This window comes from Berghia stephanieae, chromosome 8 (assembly GCF_034508935.2).
Source record: "Berghia stephanieae isolate SIO BIC M18660-M18661 chromosome 8, UCSD_Bste_1.3, whole genome shotgun sequence".
Taxonomy (NCBI): Eukaryota; Metazoa; Mollusca; class Gastropoda; order Nudibranchia; family Aeolidiidae; genus Berghia; species Berghia stephanieae.
This window is the reverse complement of record NC_088367.1, coordinates 24,530,242-24,556,298: the sequence shown is the minus strand read 5'-3', so window position 1 is coordinate 24,556,298 and position 26,057 is coordinate 24,530,242. Positions and strand designations below refer to the sequence as shown.

The 26,057-nt window shown below is 35.8% G+C and overlaps 1 protein-coding gene across 1 annotated transcript in view; it reads right to left on the bottom strand.

Moving 5' to 3' along the window:
• Window positions 1-20,182, bottom strand: part of LOC144977817 (uncharacterized) — a 32,092-nt gene extending 11,910 nt beyond the window's left edge. The window contains exons 1-2 of the mRNA XM_078923212.1: window positions 19,122-20,182; window positions 10,463-11,217 (exon numbers count right to left, since the gene is read on the bottom strand). Coding sequence (XP_078779338.1) covers window positions 10,463-10,592 — 130 coding nt within the window. The 5' untranslated portion in view covers window positions 10,593-11,217; window positions 19,122-20,182. The remainder of the gene's footprint in view (window positions 1-10,462; window positions 11,218-19,121) is intronic.
• Window positions 20,183-26,057: the final 5,875 nt, after the last annotated feature.

The following is a 26,057-nucleotide window of genomic DNA, read 5'->3' as shown; positions in this document are numbered from 1 at the left end:
TTGACTTTTACACATTCTGATCACAAGACATATGAAAAGTTCTAGCCATCATGAAGAATAAAAAGTACAGATTTTCTTTGTTTAGAGCCACGATAGCCGCCGTTGCTGGTCGACGTGACATCAGACTATTGAATCCTATTGATTCTAACCTCGTTTATCTCTGAATAAAAGGCATTTTCTAAAATACTGAGATATTGATAATGTCACGTCATAAATTATTATTGTAAACTTAATATCGTTACTATTGTTAGGGGAAAGACCGGAGAAAGTTAGAATAATATCTGTTTGTTTACGTATTTATTCAAACTTATTTTCACCATGTCACTTTAAATGGAGATTACGCTTCTTCAAAATATCAACTTATGTCAGTATTTGAAAGCATGGAGGGAAGAGAAAAGTGGTTGGGGTGGAAGATGTGAAGGTGACTAACAATTGTAAACCCATTCCAATCCACCAACACACCCCACCACACGACACAAGTAAACAAACAAACACATACACACACCAACACACACCCACGCACAGATAGATAGATAGAGAGAGATAGAGAGAGATAGAGAGATAGATAGATAGATAGATAGATAGAGAGAGAGAGAGAGAGAGAGAGAGAGAGAGAGAGAGAGAGAGAGGGGGAGAGAGAGAGAGAGAGAGTATGTGTGTGAATGGATTAATCGCAAAGCAATGCAATTCGCAACCGCGACCGGAAGAAGCGAGTACATCCGGTCGGAGAAACTTGGAGCCACTGCACTGACTGCACTGCTTCCTGAATGCTATTCATAAAAAAAGATTTTCCTACATGCGCTGATAATTTACGGACCTATTCTCTCACGACTCACGGTCCTATCCTCTCATCGCACTATTCTTCACGAGGAAGAGCTGACAGAAATATGAAGGTCAACATATGCTGATAATTACACTGCACTTTTTTGTCAAGTTTATTTTTAGAACACTACCTACCTTCTCTTATTGACAAAACACATTTTTTGGGGTACACTTTGGAGAGAAACTCTTACATGATATTTATATCCAGCGAATGAAATAACAATCGACTCGTCAAGACGTTTCAAACCTGAAACCTATTTCAAGAAATAATAAAAAGAAAGAATTCAGAGTACAGCCATGTTTCAATTTAGTTGCGACATTGCTAGACTCTTAGGTCATGTCGTTACCTAAACAATCTCTGGACACCCCCCCCCAAAGAAAAAAAGAACATTGGAGGTTGATTAAAGAATAACCCACTGACTCATATGTCTACCCAACAGTGACAAGGTAGTGGGGTCTATTAAATTTGACGGAAATACTTTTGCAATAGAATAGCGTCGTATATAAATGAAAGTGAAAAATTAATTGCTTCATTTCCTCTGCTTAACTCTACAGACAACCAAGATAAATTTCTTGGGTCTTATGACTCTGAAGGACTACACCTTCAATACCTTTTTTCTTTGTGCGGGACAGCCAAGTGAGGTGGTATATTTAACCCATTTTAACATTAAATCCAAAAATTAAAAAAACTGAGTTAAGATAAAAATGATATGAGCATTTCTGGCCAATAATTAGAGCCGGAGCCAGGGTAAAGCCGATCCGTATCATTGAAAGGTTATTTTGAAAGGGATGAATGGTAAATCAATTTGAAAAAAAAATCTCTCCCACGGCTCCATGATACAATCAGACGATTAATCATAATTAAGCCAACAAGACTGCCAATATCCTTAAAGAACCAGCGATCCGTCAGACAGACTGAAACGGACAACATACAAGGCACTAGTTCAGTTTATAATCGAGCAGGCCAGTAAAGGACCACCCGTAGTTTTAACATCTCGAAAAAAAATACCGTAAAAGATGATGCGACGATTTGTCAATCAGATCCATTTACAACATGGCACATTCGGCAAATTGAGATCGCACTCTGACTTGGATGGTCCTGGTTTCGAGTCCCGCTTCAGGAATTTTCAATTACAATGAATTGTGCATGATTATTAACCCCAATTTTCTCAATTTGGACAACAAGTGTAATCCTTGTTGACCTCAGACGTTTGTTCGGGTACCTTGGGTATGTGTAATCGTATCATTGCTTGGATTCTTGAATTTCTGACGGACAGGGTACAACACGTCCAGGTTGGTGACAACAGGTCCACAAAAAGACAACCAACACTGGAACCCCTCAGGACTGCGTATTATTCCCGGTACTTTTCACAGTACACAATCGACTGTCGAAGTCAATATCCTAGCGTGCCTATCATAAAATTTGCTGATGACACCGCACTTCATGGTCTTATCGCTAATGGCAACGAGGAGGCAGATAATAATGGAATAGATAGGTTTGTGTCTTGGTGTGATGATAACCGCCTTCAGCTTAATGTGAGCAAGACAAAGGAATTAGTTATTGACTTTCTGAAATGAAAGGGACCGATTGAACCATATAGGTTCAAAGGCCAGTCAATACATCGGTTCATTACTATAAATACCTGGGCGTGACAATTGATGACGAATTGCTGGGGACTGATCATATTAAAAACGTAAAAACAAAAGTCAATAAACGTATGTAAATGTATTTTCTTTTCAAATTGGGGCAATTCAAAATAGATAAAACTCTCTGTACTTTATTCTATAGATCAATCATGGAAAGTGTTATCACATTTTGCATTGCGGCTTGGGGAGGCAACCCCCCTTGTAGTGAATAAGAAAGAGTTAAACAGACTAATAAAGAAGGCCCAGAAATCAACAAATGAGGCTCGGGATTTCGATGAGCTTGTAAAAAAATCTATCTTTAGGAAATTCTGTACAGTTCTTGAAGATGGCGACCATCCCTAAAACACCTCAATCTTGAGATCGGACAGGAGTGGTCGCCTGATCTCTGTACGAACAATAAGTGAAAGACGTCGACAATCTTTTTTTACCTTCTTGCAATCAAATTTATAACAATTTCTAATTGGAATTCTAATTTGATTAGTCACTCTTTGGAGTCACCAATGTCATTAGATGATGCCCAACTAGCGAATTGGATATTTATGTTACTATATACATGTTTCTCCCTTTTGTTGTACATCTTATCTTAACGTAAAATAACAGTTTTTAATGAAATGCGACCCTTTATTGATGATTTCATTTAAACATAATGACCATACATAATGGACAAATATTCGTTCCATAATCTATATTTTTAGCACAGAACTATACTTATTTACACTAATTTAAAAATGCATATGATTTGATTTATAAGATAATTGACATTAAACATGTTTTTAAAGTAGAAATGATTTGGGGGAATGGACCTTGCTTAAGCCTATATAGTTTTGATCTTAGACTAAATACCATATAATATCACCGCATTTTATATATATATATATATATATATATATATATATATATATATATATATATATATATATATATACATATATATATATTTCAATTTTTCAATTTTTAAAAACTGATTTTGACTTATTTACATGAATTTATAATCCTCAATATACTAATAAATTTATACATTTTCTTACTTTCACATTATACATACTTATACTACCTATAGCAAGATTTTGATAAGTGTCACGAGTTTTTCTTCTTTTTCTCAGCTGTCCCTTAATGCACAGCTGCAACAAGTTTGTATGAACTTCTGAATCAATATGTCTTAATCAAAAAATATTTTTTCATAAATTGTAAAACAATAGGAAAGAACTTCGCTTATAACAGCTATATTAAAATCGATAACAGGTAAGGATCGTAACTCTTAGATGAGTTACAGTATCCATATGATAAATTTCCGCTTATCCATTTTGAAGGAATTCGTTAAAATGGAAAGTTCAGTTAATTGAAACTTAAAAGATATATATTATTAAGTATCTGATTATGAAGGAATGAATGACAATCCTTAACTATCAGACATCTACATTTAATTTTATAACTACACAATACACATTACGGATGAATACAAATGAAAGTAAACATTACGCATTTTCATCATGATTTTGATTGCGGAATTTATGCCAAAGAGGATTAGAGTCTACATAAATTTAATGTAAATTTGTCAAAAGTAGAAATTCATCAATTCATAATAAGCAAGACAATTCATAATATATTGTTTCCACAAATATGTACATGTGTTCAACAATAACAACAACAACTACAACAACACCACCACCAACAACAAAGACATACTGGACACATCAATCATTACATTCTAATGACGAAGATGAGGAAAAGGAGAAATGAAACGACTATGGAATGATTTCGTGGTATCACTCTATCCAATGAAATGTAATTTTCCTCCAGTTTTGCGAAGGTTGGAGCATGCCTTTTCCCAGTCATCCCTTGTTATATCATTTATTGCCTTGTCCGTGAGAGTAAATTTGGTGTTCCACCTCTCATCTTCCCCTTTACTTGGGTCCAAATGAGCTCTATTGGATTGCACTCACAGTGATATTGAGGAAGTCACGCAACCTCGTGCCAAAACTCCTCGATTAGAAAGTCTGCTTTGAAAACTGTTTCTGGTTTGTTTTTTCCACTAGGAGTATAGTTGGGTATTTGATAAACAGTCAGAATATGTAGTGCTGTCTGATTGGAACCATGAAATCATATCAGTTTTTATAGTTTCCGAACATGGAGCATTGAGATGATCATGGGCCACCGAATTGTACCGTTGTCCAATGCAATACGCCTGGGTGCTTCGAGGAAAGGCAGCAACCGGTTATTTAGCCAGTCTTCAAACACCTCTGCATCTGACCGATAGTCTCTACCTTCCAGATGATGCAGAAAAGAAAAGAAACGGTATGGCATTCTTCTAAATATCTTCACCACCTGCAACACATCAATGATCCTCTGTCCAGAACTCATGAGTTTTTTTCTACCCAAATTATCAGATGTATGTTTACGTTCACCCAGTTCCATTCATCTTTGGATGATATCCATATCAGGGTTGTCTTGGATCCTTGTCCTATCACGTCGTTCCACACTGGTGATCTCTCCGTCGTATTTCGATACTCATCTTCTCGGGGTTGATTGTGAAATTCCTATTCCATAGCCGTCCTCTTTAATGGCTTATCGATAGACACAAGTAGATTTCTTTTCGCAGCCGGCTTTACGAGAGTGTCATATCGTATCGTATAGTTTAAAAGCTATATGTTCTAAAAGCCTTTAAATGCTCTGTGTAACGTTCGTTCATGGATACAGTTTTTCAAAGTTACGTAAACATCATTCATTGTTAATATTACAATATTGAGTATATCTTAATCAGTATTTCAAATGATTTTAAACTAGAGATTTCAAATCGTTAATTGTGACAGGATGTAGATAATAAGCAATAAATCATAAATTCAAAATTTAAGGGAAACTACATAAGTTGTAAGTTTATAACAGTTAAAGCGAATTGTTTTTATTCGGAAACATGTATGACGTGAATTCATAATTACTAGCCGGAACTACGTGTCAGCACATTTTTTTTGAAAACGATGAATTCATTTGTGGTGCTTAACTTGTTTACATTTTTTACAGTGTAAAATCTCGAATTTTATGACAGCGGTTTTAATCTAGTTTTTTTAGGTCTTAAAGAAGAAAACTTTTTTGATATGGCATAAACACGGTCCAAAATTTATATCCAGTTAAGACAAATTGATTAGAATAAAAATATATATATATAAAATTCCCTTTATTCATCCCCAAGGGGAAATTTGTCTTTAGGGTCTATTCCAAGGGAAGACTGGAATAACCCAGGCGTCAGCCGCGTGCAGCGTCGCAAAGTGAGCTAGGGCACTTGCTCAAGGCCACACAACGCAGCGGCGGGTGATCGAACTCGTTACCTTTTGGGTACGAAGCAAAGACCGTACCGCTGAGCCACGCTGCTCCTTAAATGTTGACATACTTTTTTTTACAACTTTTGATAGAGGGACAGCTGAGAAAAAACCAGAAAAACACGCGCCAATAATTTTAAAAAATCTGACTATAGTTATTTGCTTCATTATTATCATGTCTGTTCAACACGTCTGTACAAAAAATTTCCTTTAGAAGAATAAAGTATTATTATTATTATTATTATTATTATTATTATTATTATTATTATTATTATTATTATTATTATTATCATTATTATTAAGCAGGACTCGAACCCAGGACCTTCCGATCCGAAGGCGAGTATCATACCACAAGACCACTTAACCGCAAGAGAATACAAGATAACTGAATCAGTTATGTAACGAATACCATGCAAAAGTTCGCTGTCCACACTTAGTCGATTGTCACGATTCTAATCGCCACATCCTGATGCATCCATTACTCGTTAACACGCACTTTGTCAAGCACGTCCAGATCCATAATTCAACAAGCTCTTTGACGGTGTCGAGCATTAATGCACTCGGAAACAGAGAAAACGCGACCTGTGACAAAGACTGTTATTTGAATTTTAAATATTATGTTCGCAACTATGCAACCAGTTGAAATATAGGATAATGATGGCATGAATAACTTCAATGAATATATATATATATATATATATATATATATATATATATATATATATATAATATATATATATGTGTGTGTGTGTAATATATATATATATATATATATATATATATACATACATGAGATGATATATATATATATGTGTGTATATATATATATATATATATATATATATATATATATATATATATATATAAATACATGAGATGAGCGTTAACGCTCGAAACAGTATTGTAGAGTTGATCATAATTATACTTGAAATGTTATATATAAATTTGGGCAAATGGATGTTTTGTAACGCCAAGGCTCCTCTGGCTATACATCGTGATGATTAACTCGAAAACTCAAATTTATTTCGTTAAATCCCATCGAATCAGACGACATCAATTTTTAGCTAGTGGGTTGTGCGTCAACCTTTGAATTTGCGAGTATGACATTGAGGTGGGACTACTTGCCTTGAATTGGTTCAAGTGGTTCCTCTCATTATTTATATATATATATATATATTATATATATATATATATATATATATATATATATATATTATATATATAAGCCCCTTCCCCATTAAGCAGCCCCCCTCCCATATACGTTCCCTTTCTCTATCTCTCAAAGAAGATCGCAAAACTGATAACTGAAGAGTGTTAAACGGCGAAATGTGAGTATAATATATATCAACAGCTTCCTAGTTACCCGAGCGAATAACACGTGAAGAGACTTACTTTAACACAAAATATGCCATCACTACTCATACCAAATGCTTGATTTCTTTCGGGTCTTTGTAAGTGTCCGATCAGAAATGTTTGGCGATCTCTGAAGCTCAGATCAAATAAATCAAAATTTTAAATTAACATTAAAAATATTACATCACTAAGTCAATAAGCGTTGCCACCTCTCATTTTTTCCTTAATTAAGATTTCAGGGTTTTAGATTTGGGATTAATCTTAATCGGACCATAATATTCTAAATTAATTTTTAAACTGATTTTGTAGTTCGATGCTTTGATTCACGGTTTTTGAACGGTGATAAATTAATGTCAGTGAATTTGGCACCAAAAAAAAGCAGAAATGATGATCTGTTCTTTCATTATAATAATATTTATCAACCGCTTAAATCAGATCAAACAGTTTACTTGTAACTTTTTAAAAACCGTTACGTTGTTTCTGATGCCTTGTATTTTATATTAAAAACAACAACAACAAAAACCAAAACAAACCACCAACCACCCCCCCCCCCCAACTCCAAAAAACAAAACAACAAATACATCAAAAAACAAATTGTATAGATATTTGAAAAAGAGCATAATAAATTAGTTGCCTTCAATTATTGTGAAAAAAATCATGCATTAAGTGTAATCAAATATTCGTAACGGATTTTTCCAAATTCTTTGTCAGTTTATGGCACGAATAATTGACTTTTCTTTGCTGAAAGAAATTGGATATTGCGCATGCCTTAGAACAATTAAGTGAGCATCATTATAGAAATAAAGCAAGCGAAGCGACACCCCCCCCCTCCCCAAGCAAACTTTTTTCAACGTTCTGCTCAAATAATTTAAAATAAGATTACGGCATCCTCGAAACTTGCCAGCTCTTAAGTAGGATGAAACTTAAAATCGAATTATCGACTAGTAACATTGATGTGAGCGAACCACATTCCAAATGCATTTCCACGCATAATCTTATCAGAAACGAGAGTTGAAAAAGTCAATGGTCGTTGTTATTCCAGTTATAATATTATTATTATAAAGCCTTCCCATACTGAGACAAATAATTTGTGCGTGTTATTATGAATGAATGTTATAGATACAACGTTATCGTTGTCACAATTGAAATATGCTATAGAGCGGGAAAACCCAATTTACGTAATGATATACATTATTGTAACTTCATTGTTTTGTCACTCTCTTTCATCGTGAGTGACAAAACCACTTTGAACGTTATATAAGGGTGTTAACCGACTTGCTATTTAATTAATCATAATACACTCATGCACTGATAAAATGTTATAGAGCCCGTCATTATTGTCACTGTTGACGGGCACTGCCTTGCGCTTGACGGCTGATTATTTCTATCTTTGTGAGACAGATCATAATGAAATATTTCCATTTTGGAAAAATAAATTTAGTTTTATTTATTTATATATTTGTTTTCGTTATGAGACCGGCGGAGGCTATCTGACACTAAATAAATGTCGGTCAGAAATAATAAGATAAAAAAGTAGCTTGAATTTACTATACGGATTCTGATGATGTGGACCTTTGGGTATCCTCTTTGCCAACAAAACACAGCGAATGAGACTTGCAAAAACAATTGAGATATGGGAGGATTACGTTGTTAAAGCAGATGTTAAGCTTGGACAATAGAGTGTGGGTGACAGAGATCTTGAAAAATTCTGGACCCTACGCTGTGTCCTTAGGTAAGGCTCTTTACACACATTACCCCACTCGTGCGGCTATGTGGTCTTGTGGTATGACACTCGCTTTCGGATCGAAAGGTCCTGGGTTCGAGCGTCGCTCGGCGCATAGTTAAGTCCTTAGAAAAGGCTCTTTATTCACATTCTCTCACCGTACTCAGGTGTAAACTGAGTACCTGGCCGTTAACAGCGTTGTCTCTGTCCGAAAAAATTATAATCTCGCCTTACAGGCGTAATGTTTTGTCCTAAATGTTAAGTTTTGCTGTTGGAAGGGACCCCTTGTAAAGCGCTTTGAGTACGTTTAGTGGATATTGCCCTATATAAAAGCTCAATTTTTAATTATTTTTTAAAAACCCACTCGACGGATATTGTAAGAGTGATAGTACGAAAGCCTTACAGAAGATTGGTACGGTATGAAATGGAAATATGGTTCCACGTGACCTGCTCGGGTAAAATATATAACATCATGAAGCACATTGAGCATGATGTATCCGTGGAAATGCGCTATTAAAGGGAAATGTCTTTTATCTACCAACAAGTATGTATGCAGTCCTTCAGAAGTATTTTTAAAAATAATTTTTGAATACTTTTAAAAAAAACTCCCTTTATCCATCCCCAAATAGAAATTTGTCTATAGCGTCTAATCCAAGGGAAGACTTGAATAACCCAGGCGTCAGCCGCAGTGCAGCGCCGCACATTAAACTAGGGCGAGGTGACTTGCTCAAGGCCACACACGAGGCGGATAGTCGAACTCGGTACCTTTTGGGTACGAAGCAAAGCCCATCCCGCTGAGCCACGCTGTCCCATGCTGAATGCTTTTTATGTTTTACTTTAGTAAGAACTGAGTTCATCTCACTCCAGTTATATTTCGGTAGACTTAGAAAAACTTTACCTTCTAATATTAGATCATCTTTCCTTTAATAGCCTTCTCTTTGAATAAATGTAAAATTAGTGAATACTTTTCGTTCTACCTTCTGTCACGTAGCCACTTATTATAAAAGCTGATCGATCTAATCTTCCTCACTCACTTCTCTCAATAACCTATGCCCTGACGGCCATACTATTCCACTCCTCATATTATCTATGTTTTCGGGATTTATATCTTACTCTCGGGAGTTTGTGGAGCACTTCACTAGTTTTGATTTCCGCTATCAAGACATCGGAGATTCCTTTGTCAACTTTGCCAGTTCAATCACTGTCAAGAACTTATCAAGTCTGAGCCACTTGGAGGAATAACTGTAACCATTCTCAACTGGAAGTGGAACCCCACAAGTCCGCCCGCAATATCTAACATTTTCATCATCTCATCAAGATCGCATAAGATACGTAATATCATTATATTCTCATTTGTAACTGTGAGTACCATTCATTTATCAGAGGACTCATTTAATTAAATTTCATCTTTCTATTCAAATCATCTTAAACACGTCGTTATTTGTTCTTTATTTTAAAAAAGTAACTAGTAAATTCTGGGGGCCTTATTCTTCACATCTTTATTTTATGCATGTTGTCGAGTTAGTTCTTAAGCACTCATTTATACCACGACAATTGGAACACGTATACTATCAAATCTATCCTATAAAAGACTCTTTCTTACCTGATGTGAAAATGGATGTTTCGAGAGAAGGGAGTGATGACCAGACACTTCGAGAGGAAGCCCACGGCAAGATGGCAAATAACAATGGAAGCAGCACAGAGAGCCACTGAGATAGGCAACACAATAGCATAGCTCTTTGTGTCCGTGTTCGTGTCTCCGTTCAAAAACCACTGGAAGAACCTTCGAGGTAAATTATTCAATTCGTAGTATTTCTTCTGTTAGATTATGGATTAAAATTTGATGAATGAATGGATGTCCTTCAGATATTCTCCAGATACCAATGGCAATGTTAGTGATTTGAAATTTTGGCCGGATAAATAAGTTCCAGGTTGAAATTATAATCTACATCAAAGTCGCGTCAACAATTCAATATTGCAAATTTCAAATGTTATTAACCCAATCTAAAAACCTTGTGCCGTTCTTTGACTTTAAATAACAGCGAAATAAAGTGTTGTTTTTTTTTTTTCTAAAATTCTGATTGATGTTATGTTTGTTTCGATAAATATTAATTTGAACTCAGAAATTTTCAACAAAATCGGAAAATAAAACTATCGCGAAATGCGTGTTATACAAACTGGCATAAAACTTAGAACATCATTTCATAAACATTCTACAACGAGGAAGTTGGATTTTTTTTGGTGCGTAGTTTGACCAGGTGATGATTAAGTAGATTGTCAGTAGATGCTTTAAACCTTTGTTTTTACTATGTATTTTTCTCTCCTCAGTGACGGTTCTTTGTGCTGACGATTTGATCTCTGAAAGTAAAAGAAATAAATTACGAAAAAAATGTTATAATGATGATGATGATGATGTTTCTGGTGCTCAATGATAATGATTAAAATATTGATGTTAATGACGACGATAATGAGGATGATGATGATGATGATGATAACAAGACATTGATGATGAAGAAGAATATAGATCAGCCCTATTAAGCAACGATTAAAAAACACGCTGAATTTATAAAGCTCTTACACCATAATCATTAAAATATATAATTTCAAAATTCCACAGACTTCGTTACAGTTCAGGGCCCCGGTAGCTAGATGCCCCACTAGCTCAGGGACAATAGCAATTACTTACATCATTAAGAGAAAACTACAATTCTTTTGTCTTTTATTAACTCCCCCCCCAAAAAAAAAACAAAAAAAAAAAACAAAAAACAAAAAAAAAAACAAACAAACAAAAAACAAAAAACAAAAAAAAACTTTATCTTTTATATAGCTTAATAGCCACTAAACGTGCTCAAACCGCTTTACAAAGAGTCCCTGACCAACAGCAACACATCCATGCAGAACGAGACACGACGCCTGTTAGGCGATATTACATTTTTTTTTCATACAGAGGGTAGTAAGCGATTGCTATGGTCCGTTTATCCTATAGAAATCAGTTCAACAGTTCAATTAGAAATAATATTCTATTGTCCCTAATTGGTGTCTATGTCCTAAGCTATGCACTCCATGATATTCTTACACAGGGATCACTTTTAACAAGTTAACTGCCGTACGCTGGGAAAACACGTATCTAAAAATTTGGCTTGAAATCTTATCCTCCTCCAAATGTCGATCGATTTAAAAGAAACCTCATTATGGCAAAAAATATGAAACCTGGGACTTTAAGAGTTGTTTTTTTTCCAAGATGAAGATCATTTAAATCGATTGATATTTATAGGACGAATTTTTTTGGCCAAATTTTTAAATACGTGTCTTTCTAGAGTGCGGCAATTAACTATTTAAATATTATTACAAGAGATTATTGTTGGTTCATTGAACCATGAAAATACAGCGGGAGACACCAGCAGGAGATGATATAGCTCTAATAAAATATTACAGCTTTTTGTAAAATAAAAACGAAGTGATGACACGGGGAAATCAATTCCTAACTGCAACGACATTTCAAATATTCTATTTAAATTTTACAAAACAATATTTCAAGACAACAAAACCTCACAAATTTGCTTATTTGAGAGGGACCCCAGATCATTATTTAAATTTATCACCTTAAGAGTTATAAGTTGTGCTATCTAAATAACGACAGAGCAATAGCCGTTTTTACTTTTGTATTTTTTTTCTTTCATCTTTTTATTGAAAGTTCTATCCATAGCCAATATTAATGCAAGCCTGTAACTTTAACCCGAAACAAAGAGCTACACAAATCATCACCATTTATCACAATTTCAAAGTACAATACAATACAATAATTATCGTTTATGTAGCGCCCATTTCCAAATTTAACAAAAGGCTCTGAATTTCCCCCCTTTCTCCTTCTGTCCACCCAGCAGTGATTGGGGTAGCTGGGTCTGTTTGAGTTGGTGGAACGTACTTTGCGATAAACCAGCGTCCTACTCAATACTCAATGGCTGTCTATTAACGATAACAAAGAGCCGAGTGACGTCAACTTCATTCATTCTCTTGTTTACAAGAGTTGATGAAGTGTAGACTATGTCAGCGATACGTTGAGAGGTTTATTTCAAAAGCCCTTATCCTAGATATTCATGGATGAGGTGAAATTCGAATACAATTGATGATCGGCTTAGTCATTTTAAGATGGCATAAGAAGCGTTTTACGGCTGCAGCAATTAGTCAATGTCTCAAGTAAGTCATTTTTTCTACGAAGCAAACTGTATTTTAGCCTGTTAAATGCCGCGCGCTTGAAAAACATGTATTTAAAAATTTGGCCGGAAAACTCGTCCTTAAAATATTGATCAATTTAAATGACCCTCATCTTGGCAAAAAACTCTCAAACCTGGGACTTCACGAAGTTGATATTATAATGTAACCTTGTTTGGATTTGTGGCTCGGGTTTCCGGTGTGTTTTCTTGTCACAAGAGTCAAGAGATGTTAAGCGTGGTCAGTGACCGGGCGGATAACAATGATCGTGGGAAATTCTGGTCCTGATGTTGTGCCTTTGGGTAAGACACTTAATACACATTACCTTCACTCGACCCAGGAGCGAATGAGTACCTGGCTATCGGCCGAGGCGGATATTGTAAAAGCGTTATAACAACAGACGACATATACCATTTGAAATGGAAATATGGTTCCATACCGCTTGATGGATGAATAAATGTAACAATGTTAAGGGCATTGAACATGATAAATCCGCTGAAATACTCTATTTAAATGTCCCTATTCTTAAGACTGCCATAAACTGAGAAAAAGCCTTTTTTTACAGAAACCTAGTATAATCTAATTTGCCAGAGCCATCGGGCTCATGGAGCTGGAGTTTATCACAGTTTCTATTGATGTCATGAACTTAGTTAAAGTACTCACAACATCCGCCATTCTGATATAACCTAACAACTCACAAAATTATGTGCAACCTTAAACTTTTATGGTTTGATTAGTACATTTTAGTGAACATTACTCATAAAATGGCTGGCTAAAGACAATGACAAAGAACTGAGAGAAGTCAATTTCATTCCTTCTATAGCGTAAAACGGACAACAGAAATTTCTTGCAAAGTGCTTCCGACAGATTTCTAGACCAAACTACCCAATCATTGTTGGTCTGACTAAACAGAGGGGAGGGGGTCGGAAAGAAATCTCAAATTCACCCAAGATCGATCTCATTCCCTTTGCGTGAGAGGCGAGTGCTTTACCAACTGAGTTATCTGGCCACCCTACTTCGATTTAAATGACCCATTGTACCGCTATGTGGTCTAGTGGTATGACACTCGCTTTTGGATCGGGTTCGAGCTTTGCTCGGCGCATAGTAGAGTCCTAGGAAAAGACTCTTTACTCACATTCCCTCACCGTACTCAGGTGTAAAATGAGTACCTGGTCGTTAACAGTGTTGTCTCCTTCCGAATGAAAATTTACTATCGCCTAACAGGCGTCATGTCTAACAGGCGTCATGTCTCTATCTACATGTTAAATGTTGCTGTTGGTTAGGGACCCCTTGTAACGCGCTATGAACACATTAAGTGGATATTGCGCTATATAAAAGCTCAAGTTAAAAAAAAATTGTTTGAAAAATGTAAGTCGAGACTTGTTAAAGCCTTGGGTTTAACGATAATGATAATGGTAATGTATGCCCTTGTAGTCCTGTGGTATGATACACGCCCTATGACCAGAACGTCCCGGGTTTGAGTAATGCTCTTGGCGGCGCATAGTTGAGTCCTTAGAAAAAGCCTCTTTACACACATTGTCACCGTACAGGGGGGAAAAGTGAGTACCTGGCCGTTACCAGCGTTGTCTCTGTCTGAATACAAATTTAATATCGCCTAACAGGTGTCATGTTGGTTAGGGGAATCATATAAAGTGCTTTGAGCACCTTCAGTGGACACTGCGCTATATAAATGCTCTAGTTTTTGAAAACTCATTTTTAACCCGCGCCTATTCCTTATACAAACAGCTATAGGCTAATCTAATGCCACACATACAGGACCATAGAAATGAAAGAAGAAAATACCCATTACGTTCAAGACACGGTAAAGAATATAGCGGAAACCGGGTTTACTCTGTCAAATATTCTCTAATAAAATAAATAGCTTATTATGTTTGTCTTAAACAGATCTACCTACTTAAAAATATAAAAATTTGAAATTTTTAGGAATCAAAAATAGAAGTCGTTATACTTTACTTTACAGATCAACAATTTACCCTCACAATGATTAAAGAACACTTCAAATTCTTAAAATTATGTACTCTGGTATCGACTTTTATTTTCAATGTTTTAATTGCTTTAAAAACCTCTTAAAATTCTTAAATTGGAGGCACAATCACGTAATTTTACGAATTCTTCGTAGCAGTAGGGAGGTCTGCTTAAAGGTCCCTTTTATCTACTTTGCATTTTCTAAAAGAATTAGGAAGAAGATTCCATACAGAAGAAGCAACCCGAGAACAAGGACCTATCCGTTGAAGAAGTTTTGAAGTTTGCGGCTTGTTTAAATGGAACGATATTTATTCTGAAATTTTCACAACAAAAAACTTGAATAGTGGTGGGAAACTACGAAAAAAATAGATGTTTTTCGTTTCTGGTTCTAGGCTATTTTATTCTTTATGGGGTAGTAAAAAAACACCCTGCATCAAGTAAGTTTTCTGGCAACAATTTCAAATAGCATCATATGTCAGTGTATAGTCAGAAAAAATTAAATAAATAAACTGATGAACATTAACAAAATTGAACCTTAACGGCGGGCTACGAGTTTACTCAAGCCTGAAGTGATCACAATCAATTTCTCATATCAGACCTCCTACTATCTACATAAAGACAACGAAGGAATAACAATTGTAGAGTTAAATTCAAAATTTGATTTTCGATTACCGGTTCCCCCCTTAACATCGGTGAGGTTTGTGGATTCAGAGCTATTGGTGGGTTATAAATGGAGGGAGAAGTCTTGAGGTCACACCTTCCTCTATTCCGGTTCCAAACCTCCTTGGAAGTGTTTTAAAAAGATTTGAGCTTTTATATGGAGCAATATCCACTAATCGTGCTCAAAGCGCTTCACAAGGGGTCCCTAGCCAACAGCAACACGTAACATGTAGGACGTGACATGGCGCTTTTACATATTTTTCGAACAGAGACAAAGCTGTTAACGGCCAGGTACTGATTTTACACCTGTGTACGATGAGAGAATGTGAGTAAAGAGCCTTTTCCAAGGACTCAACTATGCCCCTAGCGAGGCTCGAACCCAGGACCTTCCGATCCAAAAGCGAGTGTCATACCTTAAGACCACATAGCCGCACATCCTCTGGAGGAACAATGAACAGGTTACAAATTGAATCATAAGGTGGCATAACTAGTTTAGTACCAGTTATGCATAGGCGTATTCGTATGATTACGGAACTTAAAATGATCTTTATTCACGACCAAAATTTATTAAGGCGAAAAGTAAAGTACTGTCAGTGAATCCAGAAAATCATCTGCTTGTATCCAGTCCTCCAAGAAGATTTGAATAAGTATGTTGACATCACACAATTGGTCCCGATTGGACACTGTATAACGCGTACCGCAATAGAATTCAACAGTCGTGACGTCACTTCCCTCGTAATGACGCATTATTATTACCTATTAACTGGTTCTAAACTATCGGAACAATGGCGGACGCCCTTATGAAATACTTCTCCGACGAGCATAAAAGTGTATCCAGCGGAGAAAAACATTACAAATCTGATCATGTTTTGACATTTATGCATTCTGATCACATGACATGAAAAAAGTTCTAGCCAGCATGGAGAATAAAAAGTAACGATTTTCTTTGTTTAGAACCAAGTGCTCGTTGCTAGGTGGACATGACATCAGTTTAGATCCAATTACTGAGTTACTATTCGTCATTACGAGGGAAGTAACGTCATGACTGTTTAAGACTATTAGCTTCATTAGATTTAGTTTGAGAGATAAATGGCCTTCGTAACGTATCGAATCTATTCGGGTCTATTTGGAGAAGGAGGTGTCGACTGGGTTGATCATAGACATCGTTATCTTATAGTCTGACACTGACCAAAAATGACGTTAAAAGACATGTCTTTGGCCATAAAAGAAAACAACACACTAACGACAACTCACTAGACGCTGCACAAACCTAAAAAAATTACGTCACACTGTAAGTCCTTGTAGGTTCTAGTGTCAGGCTATAAGTTAATGACGACGACGGTTCTAGTGTCTGGCTATAAGATAACGATGACGACGGTTCTAGTGTCTGGCTATAAGATACCGATGACGACGGTTCTAGTGTCTGGCTATAAGATACCGATAACGACGGTTCTAGTATCTGGCTCTAAGATACCGATGGCGACGGTTCTAGTGTCTGGCTATAAGATACCGATGACGACGGTTCTAGTGTCAGGCAATAAGTTACGATGACTACGCGTTGATACGGACTAAAAAAAAACTGTTTTGTTTTCTTTCAGTTTGTCCCGAATTTTGCAGGGTTGCCATAATGAATGCTACATCTCCATGCATCTCGGTTCAGAGCATCGTCTTCCTTCAGTCCCAGTTCTTTCATATCGTCCTTTACATTATCCCACCATCTAGTCTTTGTCGTCCCTTTATCCTCTTTCCCACTAATTGTAAGTCAAATACTTTCCTTCCCACATACCTCCTCTCTCGTCTCTTTACATATCCGAACCATTTCAATCTATCTTCTCTCATCTTTATTGATACATTCTTCACTTCAGTCAACCTTCGAATTCGTTCATTTCTCACTTTATCTTTTCTTGTCCAGCCAAGTGACCATCTCAACATACTCATTTCTCCCACCTCAACTTCTTTATCTTGTTTCTTTGTTGTAGCTGCAGGGTGCAAAACTATCGTATCTTAAAAACGCAACTTTTTAGGAAAGACGAAAAACTGTTTCAAATTCATAAAAATCCTTGGATGCTCGTGAAATCTACTATCTATAGTCTTGTCCGTTCCAAGTCCCTTGCCCACGGAATATCGCAAATTCCTCCAAAGTTACGAAATATTGTGTCGTGATTTATTTTGCATGCGGGCTTTTAAGTGACATTACGAATTTTGAATACCGATAGTGATAGACCAGACAGTTTTCGCACAATGCCGAATTCCTTTGATCTTTTCTTCGTTTGCAATAAAATATGACTCAAACTTTAAAATGTTTACAGTAATGGTCTCTCTCCCGCGGGGAAAATATTCACAACAAAGTTGCATTCATGTAATAGTGTTTGAAATTGTGTAACAATAGATATCACTTAAATAATACTTAACAGTGTTGAAAATCGATTCACAGCGTTTATAATTTATCTCTTCCCTGGTGGACAACGAAAATGTAATATAGATAGACTGAAGTTGACGTCATTCGGGTCTTTGTTATTGTTTTTTTTTGCCATCCGCGTTATCAGTAATTCTCACTAAACTGTATTAACCAGAATATAAATGTTCAAGGTTACACATAGTTTTGTGTGTTGGTCCGTTATACTTCCGGATGGCAATGTTGCGAGCTTCTTAGCGAAGCGGATATTATCTATATTGGACGACACAAGCAGCCGGTGACGTACTTATACATTTTAGACAAAGACATTGATGTAAAAAACAAACTGGGGGGGGGGGGTCCTCCGAATAGGATAAAGACATATTCCCCGTCCAACAGTTGAGCAAGACAACTCATAAAGGTCGCACAAACCCCACTGGTCACCCATCGAGCAAGGTACACGTTTGCCATTCTTGAATTATTTTCACTGAGGAGAGGGGGAGGGGGGGGGGGGGCTTTGATTGTGATAATGTGACATGTCACTGAATCTAAACTTCTTTATCCCTGTGATTTTTGTACAGTATAACCTTTTAAAGGAACCGTAGTTTTCAAAATACAAGAGGTGCACAATCAAAATGATATTATTATTAATTTGTATTATTGTTATTATTATTATTATTATTATTATTATTATTATTATTATTATTATTATTATTATTATTATTATTATTATTATTATTATTAGTGATTGTGATAATGTGACATGTCACTGTATCTAAACTTCTTTATCCCTGTGATTTTTGTACAGTATAACCTTTTAAAGGAACCGTAGTTTTCAAAATACAAGAGGTGCACAATCAAAATGATATTATTATTAATTTGTATTATTATTATTATTATTATTATTATTATTATTATTATTATTATTATTATTATTATTATTATTATTATTATTATTATTATTATTAGCATCATCATCAATAAAATATCAATAAAAGCGGTATCTTACCTTTAAGTATCACAAAAATTCAGAAAGTTATAAACGGTCGTAATCCTTTTGTGCGTGCTCCAAGTTACTGAGGGGGAGGAATAAAATTAATTGGTAGGTGTAATTATTTCTAAAAGAATCTTTGCTTCAGTTAATGACGTTGTTTTCGATTTACACGTACTTTTCTATGAAAATGAGATTTTGTTGGTTTTTCTAAAGTTTGCGAAATTTATTTCTTCCGAAGTCTTTCCAATAAAAATGATGGACCTATCAAACCAAACGTTATACTTTTTTGAATTATCACAAATATTGACTTCGCCGATTTGGTATTCTTCCTAATATTGAATTCTATATCAAAATGTCATTTTTGGCGTTTTGATGACAACCAAACTACCATCGATACAAATTCAAATAATTAGACGAGGATGTTTTCCTTTATATATCTGTTGATGCGTTTCCAATCACCTTTATGAAAGAGGCGAAATCGTGATAGACAACGAGGCGTTGTATCGCCGGTTTGTGTCACGGACAAAAGCAGCCAACGACGGAAGGTTGCTGGCGATGCGTAGGATGGGCAGTAAAGTTATACCGGGTCCGTTTCGGAAAAATGAAAATTACTCTTCGTGGGGGCGGCGGTAGTGATGCCAACGGATATTTTGAACATTGGTATAAATTATTGAGACCGCCTAACTGTGAGGAATGCTATTCTGGTGCATTCTGGAAGAGCACATATTTAAAATTTTGGCCAAAAAATTCATCATTCAAATATTAATCGGTTATAAATGACTCTCATTTATTTGGCAACAACAACAAAAAATTAAAGAAAAAAAAACAAAAACAAAAACAAAACAAAACAAACAACAAAACAAATCATAAACAAAAGAAAACCCCAGAAAACATACCAAAAAAATAAAAGCAATTCTCAAACCTGGGACTTCGTCTTGTCATTAAAATATAGATGGATTAAAATTACCCGCATCCTGGAAAAAAATCCTCACATTTTGGCAAAATATCTCAAACATGGGACTTCGTGACTAAACCGGGGACCAGTTTTAATCTGCCACAAAATTTATATACGTTTACATTTGTTCCCGATTCTAGCAGTAGTGAGACATGGCTTCTAGGTTATTCCTCTGTCTATCTTTGACTTTATCAATAGTACAACAATTGAATAATATGTAACTAGTTTCCAATCCTTGAAAAAGAAAAAAAAATCTTTTTAGAAAACATATGGTGAACTTTCTAACTTCTTAAGATCCTGATAGCTCAGTTGGTAGAGCACTTACTTCACAAGCAAAGGGATCGAGATTGATATTTTAAATGACCCATTGTCCACCCAGCAGTGATTGATCTGTTAGCGCTGATGGAAATTATTTGCGTTTGACTAGCGTCCTATCCAAAAGATAACAAGCAATTGCTATTGTCCGTTTTAAGTTAGAAAAACTGGGATAAATTCTTGCCAAAATGGATCTGATGGCTCTTAAGGACTACATTTTTGTTTGTAAATATCAGGCACAAGATGCCCTTACAATCTTATCCATTTATAGTTGCCTTAACTAAACACAACATTTAGATACAGAACCCTCATATCTATATATTGATTACCAAGTGATGAAAGCAAAGGCTTCCCTCTCTCTTTATATATATTAAATACAAATCGCGACGGAAAAAGAGAGATTTTGTTCTTGATAAGTATAGCAACAAAAAGTAGTCCTTAACAGCCGTTTTTTATAGCGTGAAACGGGGAATAGCAATTTCTTTCTACCCTTTGAATAGGACGCCGGTTTATCGCAGGTCTGTTGTAAATAACTTTCCGCTAGATCAAACAGATCCAGCGACCCAATCACTGCTGGGCGAAGAGATGAGCCGTGAAAAATAATCTAGACATCACTCTGAATCGATCTCGATCCCTTTGCGTGTGAAGCGAGTGCTCTACCAACTGGGCTATCGAGACCCCCACTGAGCCATCGCCAACCTCCAGCTGTAACATAATTGGGTAAAAAACAAAACTGATATTCTTTTGAAATTGTTTGATGAAACCGTTGCCATGGAGGCAGCTTACAATAGCGTAGTCCGTGGTATTGGACAATTTCGTATTGTCTGAGATAATCGGAGTATAGCCTCCATGTCATAAATTTCTCAACGCTTTTTTTTGTTTTGCGTGGTCATTGAGGTTATCTTTTTTGTAACAGGGGTTTTAGCCTGGTATATGGATGCTATGCGTCTAGGTAAAATACCCTCAGCCGGATGTAAAGTACCAACATACAAAACTATGTGTAACCTTGAACGTTTACAATCCGATTGATATAATTTTGTGAGAACTAATCACTAAAACGACTGTCTAAAACAAAAACAAAAAGAGCTAAGTGACGTCATTTTCCTTCCTTCTACACTGCCGCTGTTTTTAAAAACACTGTATGTGCAATGTTAACAAAAAACCGTAACACATACTGTGTTCTTCAATAAAACGGTAGTACAGATAAAGAACAAATATGTACAGATGCGACTTATACTCCTTCAATTGTACTCGTATTGTTTTAGGCATTTTATTCACTTTGACATATTTAATTCTTTCATAATCATTCATATGTTATTGGTAATTAAAATCACTAAAGATATTTGTAAATCGTCATTTTAACATAATATTGCCGCTAAGCATGATACTTTGTCCCGACGATTTACCACATACGCTACTCTGGAAAAACGTTTTAAAAATTTGGCCAGAATACTCGTCCTTCAAATGTCGATCGATTTCAATGACTCTGATCTTGTTAAAAACTCTCAAACCTGGGACATCGCGGAATCCCAGGTTTGAGAGTTTTTTTTGCCGAGATGAGGGTCGTTTTTAATCGATCGATATTTGAAGGGCGAGTTTTCTGGTCAAATTTTTAATTCGTAATTTTTACAGTGCACGGCAGTTATTTAGTTAATCAGTTTACGCCCTACCTGAGTAAATAATCAAAATGAATTATCATAGATATTACCGAGTCGGGCAGATATAAGACGGATAGTAGCGATGATATAATATAATGTTATTGACATTTTAAAACCTTATACAACCTAATTATAGTCTTCTAAGATGTAATAAAAATAAGAAATTAATGTGAATATTCGCTTGTCGAAGTGAGAGTCTCAGCGTAGCTATCGTTACCTTATAGCCTTACACTGACCAAAAAAATACGTCAAAAGACAAGTCTTTGGTCGCAAAAGAAAACAAATCGTGCGTCGTATTCAATATGTCAACCAATGGAATCACTTGTTTCTTTGAGCTCTACTAACGACAACTCACTAGATTCTGTACAATCCTTAAAAATGACGTCAAACTTTAAGTCCGAGAGGGTTAACGATGGCTACAGTCACAGACGGCTCCAACATACAGTGACATCACTTGTACGTGTTTTCTTACTCATGGTAAGTCGACCAAAGTTTTGAGGGTTTCTAGAATTTAGCCTGCAATGTGTAAGAATGGAGACACGTTGAAGACTCGTCTGTAAAAATAACATTGATATAGTTAGAGTTTCGGTCATCTAAAAACCACTAGGCATCCTTTGCTTTTTGCCAGATTATCAATTCAGATTTGGAATTGCCGTTTTTTTTTTCTTCTACTCATTCGAAACCTATCTATGATTACATTGTAAAGAAGCAAATTAAAAAATACTTCAGCATTTATAAGTGAAATATCCACTGAACGTGCTCAAAACGCTTTTTACAAGGTTTTATAGCCAAGAGCAACACTTAACATGTTGAATGAGTCATGACGCCTATGTGACATTTTTTCGGAAAGAACAACACTGTTAACGGCCAGGTTCTCATGTTACGCCTTTGTACGGTGAAAGAATTCTGATAAAGAGCCATTTCCAAGGACTCAACTATTTGCCAATGAGCGCAGTACTCGAACAGAGGACTTCCCGATCCACTAGACCACATATCAGCACTATTTTATTATGTATACATAATTAAGCTAACAATTCAGAAAAATTAGGCCCAACTAGAAAAAAACATTTTGGAGAAAGAATTGGTTCATTTTATACGAAAATACAAATAAAATAATTAATAGATAAATAAAAATCTAATTCTACTTTTATATGATTTCATCCTTTAGGCTCATCATAAACAACCTAGACTAATATACGATTGCTTAATTTCTTTGTATATTAAACGAGTTATTTTTATCATGACAAACAACACTACGAGCTTGAGAGTATGTCTTATTGCACGATAAAAAAAATATAACGAGTTTACTAAATACAAAGAAATGGAAGAATACGTTTATTCCACCCCCACCAAGTAAGATTATTGGATATTTCCTGACCAAAATGTTAGCGAGGACGAGAGACGCATGCGCACAACCAACATGACGTTCTCTCTCTAATAACTTTTCCGCAGGTGGCGTCACAGACTATGGGTGACGTCCAATCAAGGGACGCTACTCTTCCGCTAATCTCATTCCCTATTGCCTATCTTTTACACCTCATTTTGAATCAATAAAATGACCGAACATAATATTCTGTAATCGTTGAATAATTAATTTATTCAAAGCGTTCAGAGCATTATTCAACGACTACGTATTTACTAAGAAATGATATGATTTTCCACTGGGAAATTAAATTAACACATTTCGCACAAACAGTGGTGTATAAAAGAGTTCTGAAAAGATATGAATGAAACAGTGTCAGACAAAGCATAAAGGAAAATACAAGAAATAGAAATGTCCAAGCCTGTCTCGACTGGGAATAAAGGTAACAAATGAAATAAGATAAAGTAAATATTTCATTTTATTTGTTTTCCACGTTAATTTGTATATTGTTGTGCTGACGAAGGGTTTGTACTCGAAACGTCCATTGTCTGTATCGTTTTTATACGAAGCCTCTCTATTTTCACTCTTTCGTTAATATTTTCACGATCACAGGCTTAAGGCAGCCCCTACTGTTTTCAACTTAGAAAATAGATAAAAAATCGTTGTTTTTAGGAGATAAATATTGTAGTCTCTATAGTTGACTTTATAGATCAACAATTTACTTTCACAAAGAATAAATAGCACTTCAAAATCCTCAAAATTATATAGTCTGGCATCAAAGTTCATTTTAAATACGTTTTAATGACTTTGAGATGCTCATTTAGTTCTGAAATTGGGACCAAAATTTCGAATTTTTCGTAACAGTAGGCAGGTATGGTAACCCATTTGGGATGTTTTTTTTTCTTATATTATTCTTTCTGCTTTGTCTGTTACTGTTTCGGACACATCTTTTTCGACTTCTAGGCTAAATAAAGAAAGTTTTGGTCCATCTTTAGCGCCAAAGAAAATTGCTGTCCAATTTTAGAGCTATTGTTTTGTGTTCTAAGTCAAGAACCAATAACAAAAGCCCTGGCTATCAATAGATGGCATTGAGTTTCCCCAGCGGTGAATCACATTTTTATTTTTGCATGTTTTTCTTTCTTGTGTTTTTCCTTCTTGTTTTCCCATAGACACATAGTTAAGCCAATGTTATTTAGATGAAGAAAATGTTCCCGTCTTGCCGTTGCGAGTCGGATTACCAGATCACTCGCTCATTGAGCATCTTTGGGAATGTATAGACAGAGATGTCAAGGTCTGGGGTCCGAACAATATCAATCAACCCTCTCCTTACCAACAAGAGTGAAATCGTCACAGTCGTTACCATGAAATCAACAATTTTCTTATTCTACTTTCTTCTTTATATCACAAAATTTAAAGAAAAGTTTTTGTTATAGCTATAAAAACTTTGAAACTGTGTTGTAGAGCTCATTTTACTGAACAATATTATGTATAGAATGTACTTGTTGCTTTTCTGTTTGAGTACGAAAAACCTATTTTTGTGTTGTGATGGCCATGGGTGCCAGTTTTCCGGTTCATGCCGGAATTCCGGTTTCGCGATATCTCCAAATCAAAAACCTCCGGTTTCAGTATTTTGAGTAAAATAACCTAATAGCATCGGTCTCATCTCATGTAGTTCCATATCTGAAGCAGACGTCGGAGGTCATCTTCCGCCAAGCTGATCTATCTCTTGCCAATTCTATTAAAGCAGCGCCACCTTTCTCAGCTTCATCTGTCCAAGTTCTTATCCCTTTCAAATAAGTTATTCTTTGTCTTCCTCTTATTCTTTTTCCATTCATCTCTCCAGTCAAGGCGAGTACTTCCAAACCAGGGTGGCGGATAATGTGTCCTAAAAATTCCATTTGGCGTTTGATGATTTTTGTTATCAGTGATCTTTTTCTGTTTGCCATTTCTAAAATTTCTTCATTTCTTTTCCTTTCCACCCATGACACCCTCATCATTCTTCTGTAAAACCACATTTCCGCTGCCTCCAGTCTTTTAACCATGGTCTTGTTTATGGTCCAGCTCTCACAACCATATAGCAGCACAGACAGTACATAGTAATCCAGGACCTTGATTTTAGCATCGGTAAAAATTCGAAAACGTGATTCAGCCACCTTTTCAGTGAATGGAGGTAGATCCGTGAAACCGTTTAAAAATCAAATTAATTTCCTTATTGTGTCAATATGTTTGCTGTGTAATCATTTAATAATGGTATAAAAACAGTGAGGAAATAAGAGTAAAATTTAGGCCGCATTTTCAATAGGAACATTTTCAGGTTTGGCAAAGTGTCAAGATTTTAGTTTCAGGTTTCAGCACTTCTTCCTGCTGGCACCCATGGTGATGGCCTGGAGGTGCAGGAAAAATTCTGAAAATGGCTGGTAAGGAAGGAGTTAGTTTGGACAAATTCTCTCAGAGTGGAAGAATATTCCTAAAACAATCATTATAAATGTCATATGATTGATACAGAATATAATTCACTGTGTAATTGAAGCAAGATGTGATCATAAAAATATGATGACGGTCTGGGGGCAGCGTGGCTCAGCGTTACGGTCTTTGCTTCGTATTCGAACGGTATCGAGTTCGATCACCCGCCGCTGCGCTGTGTGGTCTTGAGCAAGCCA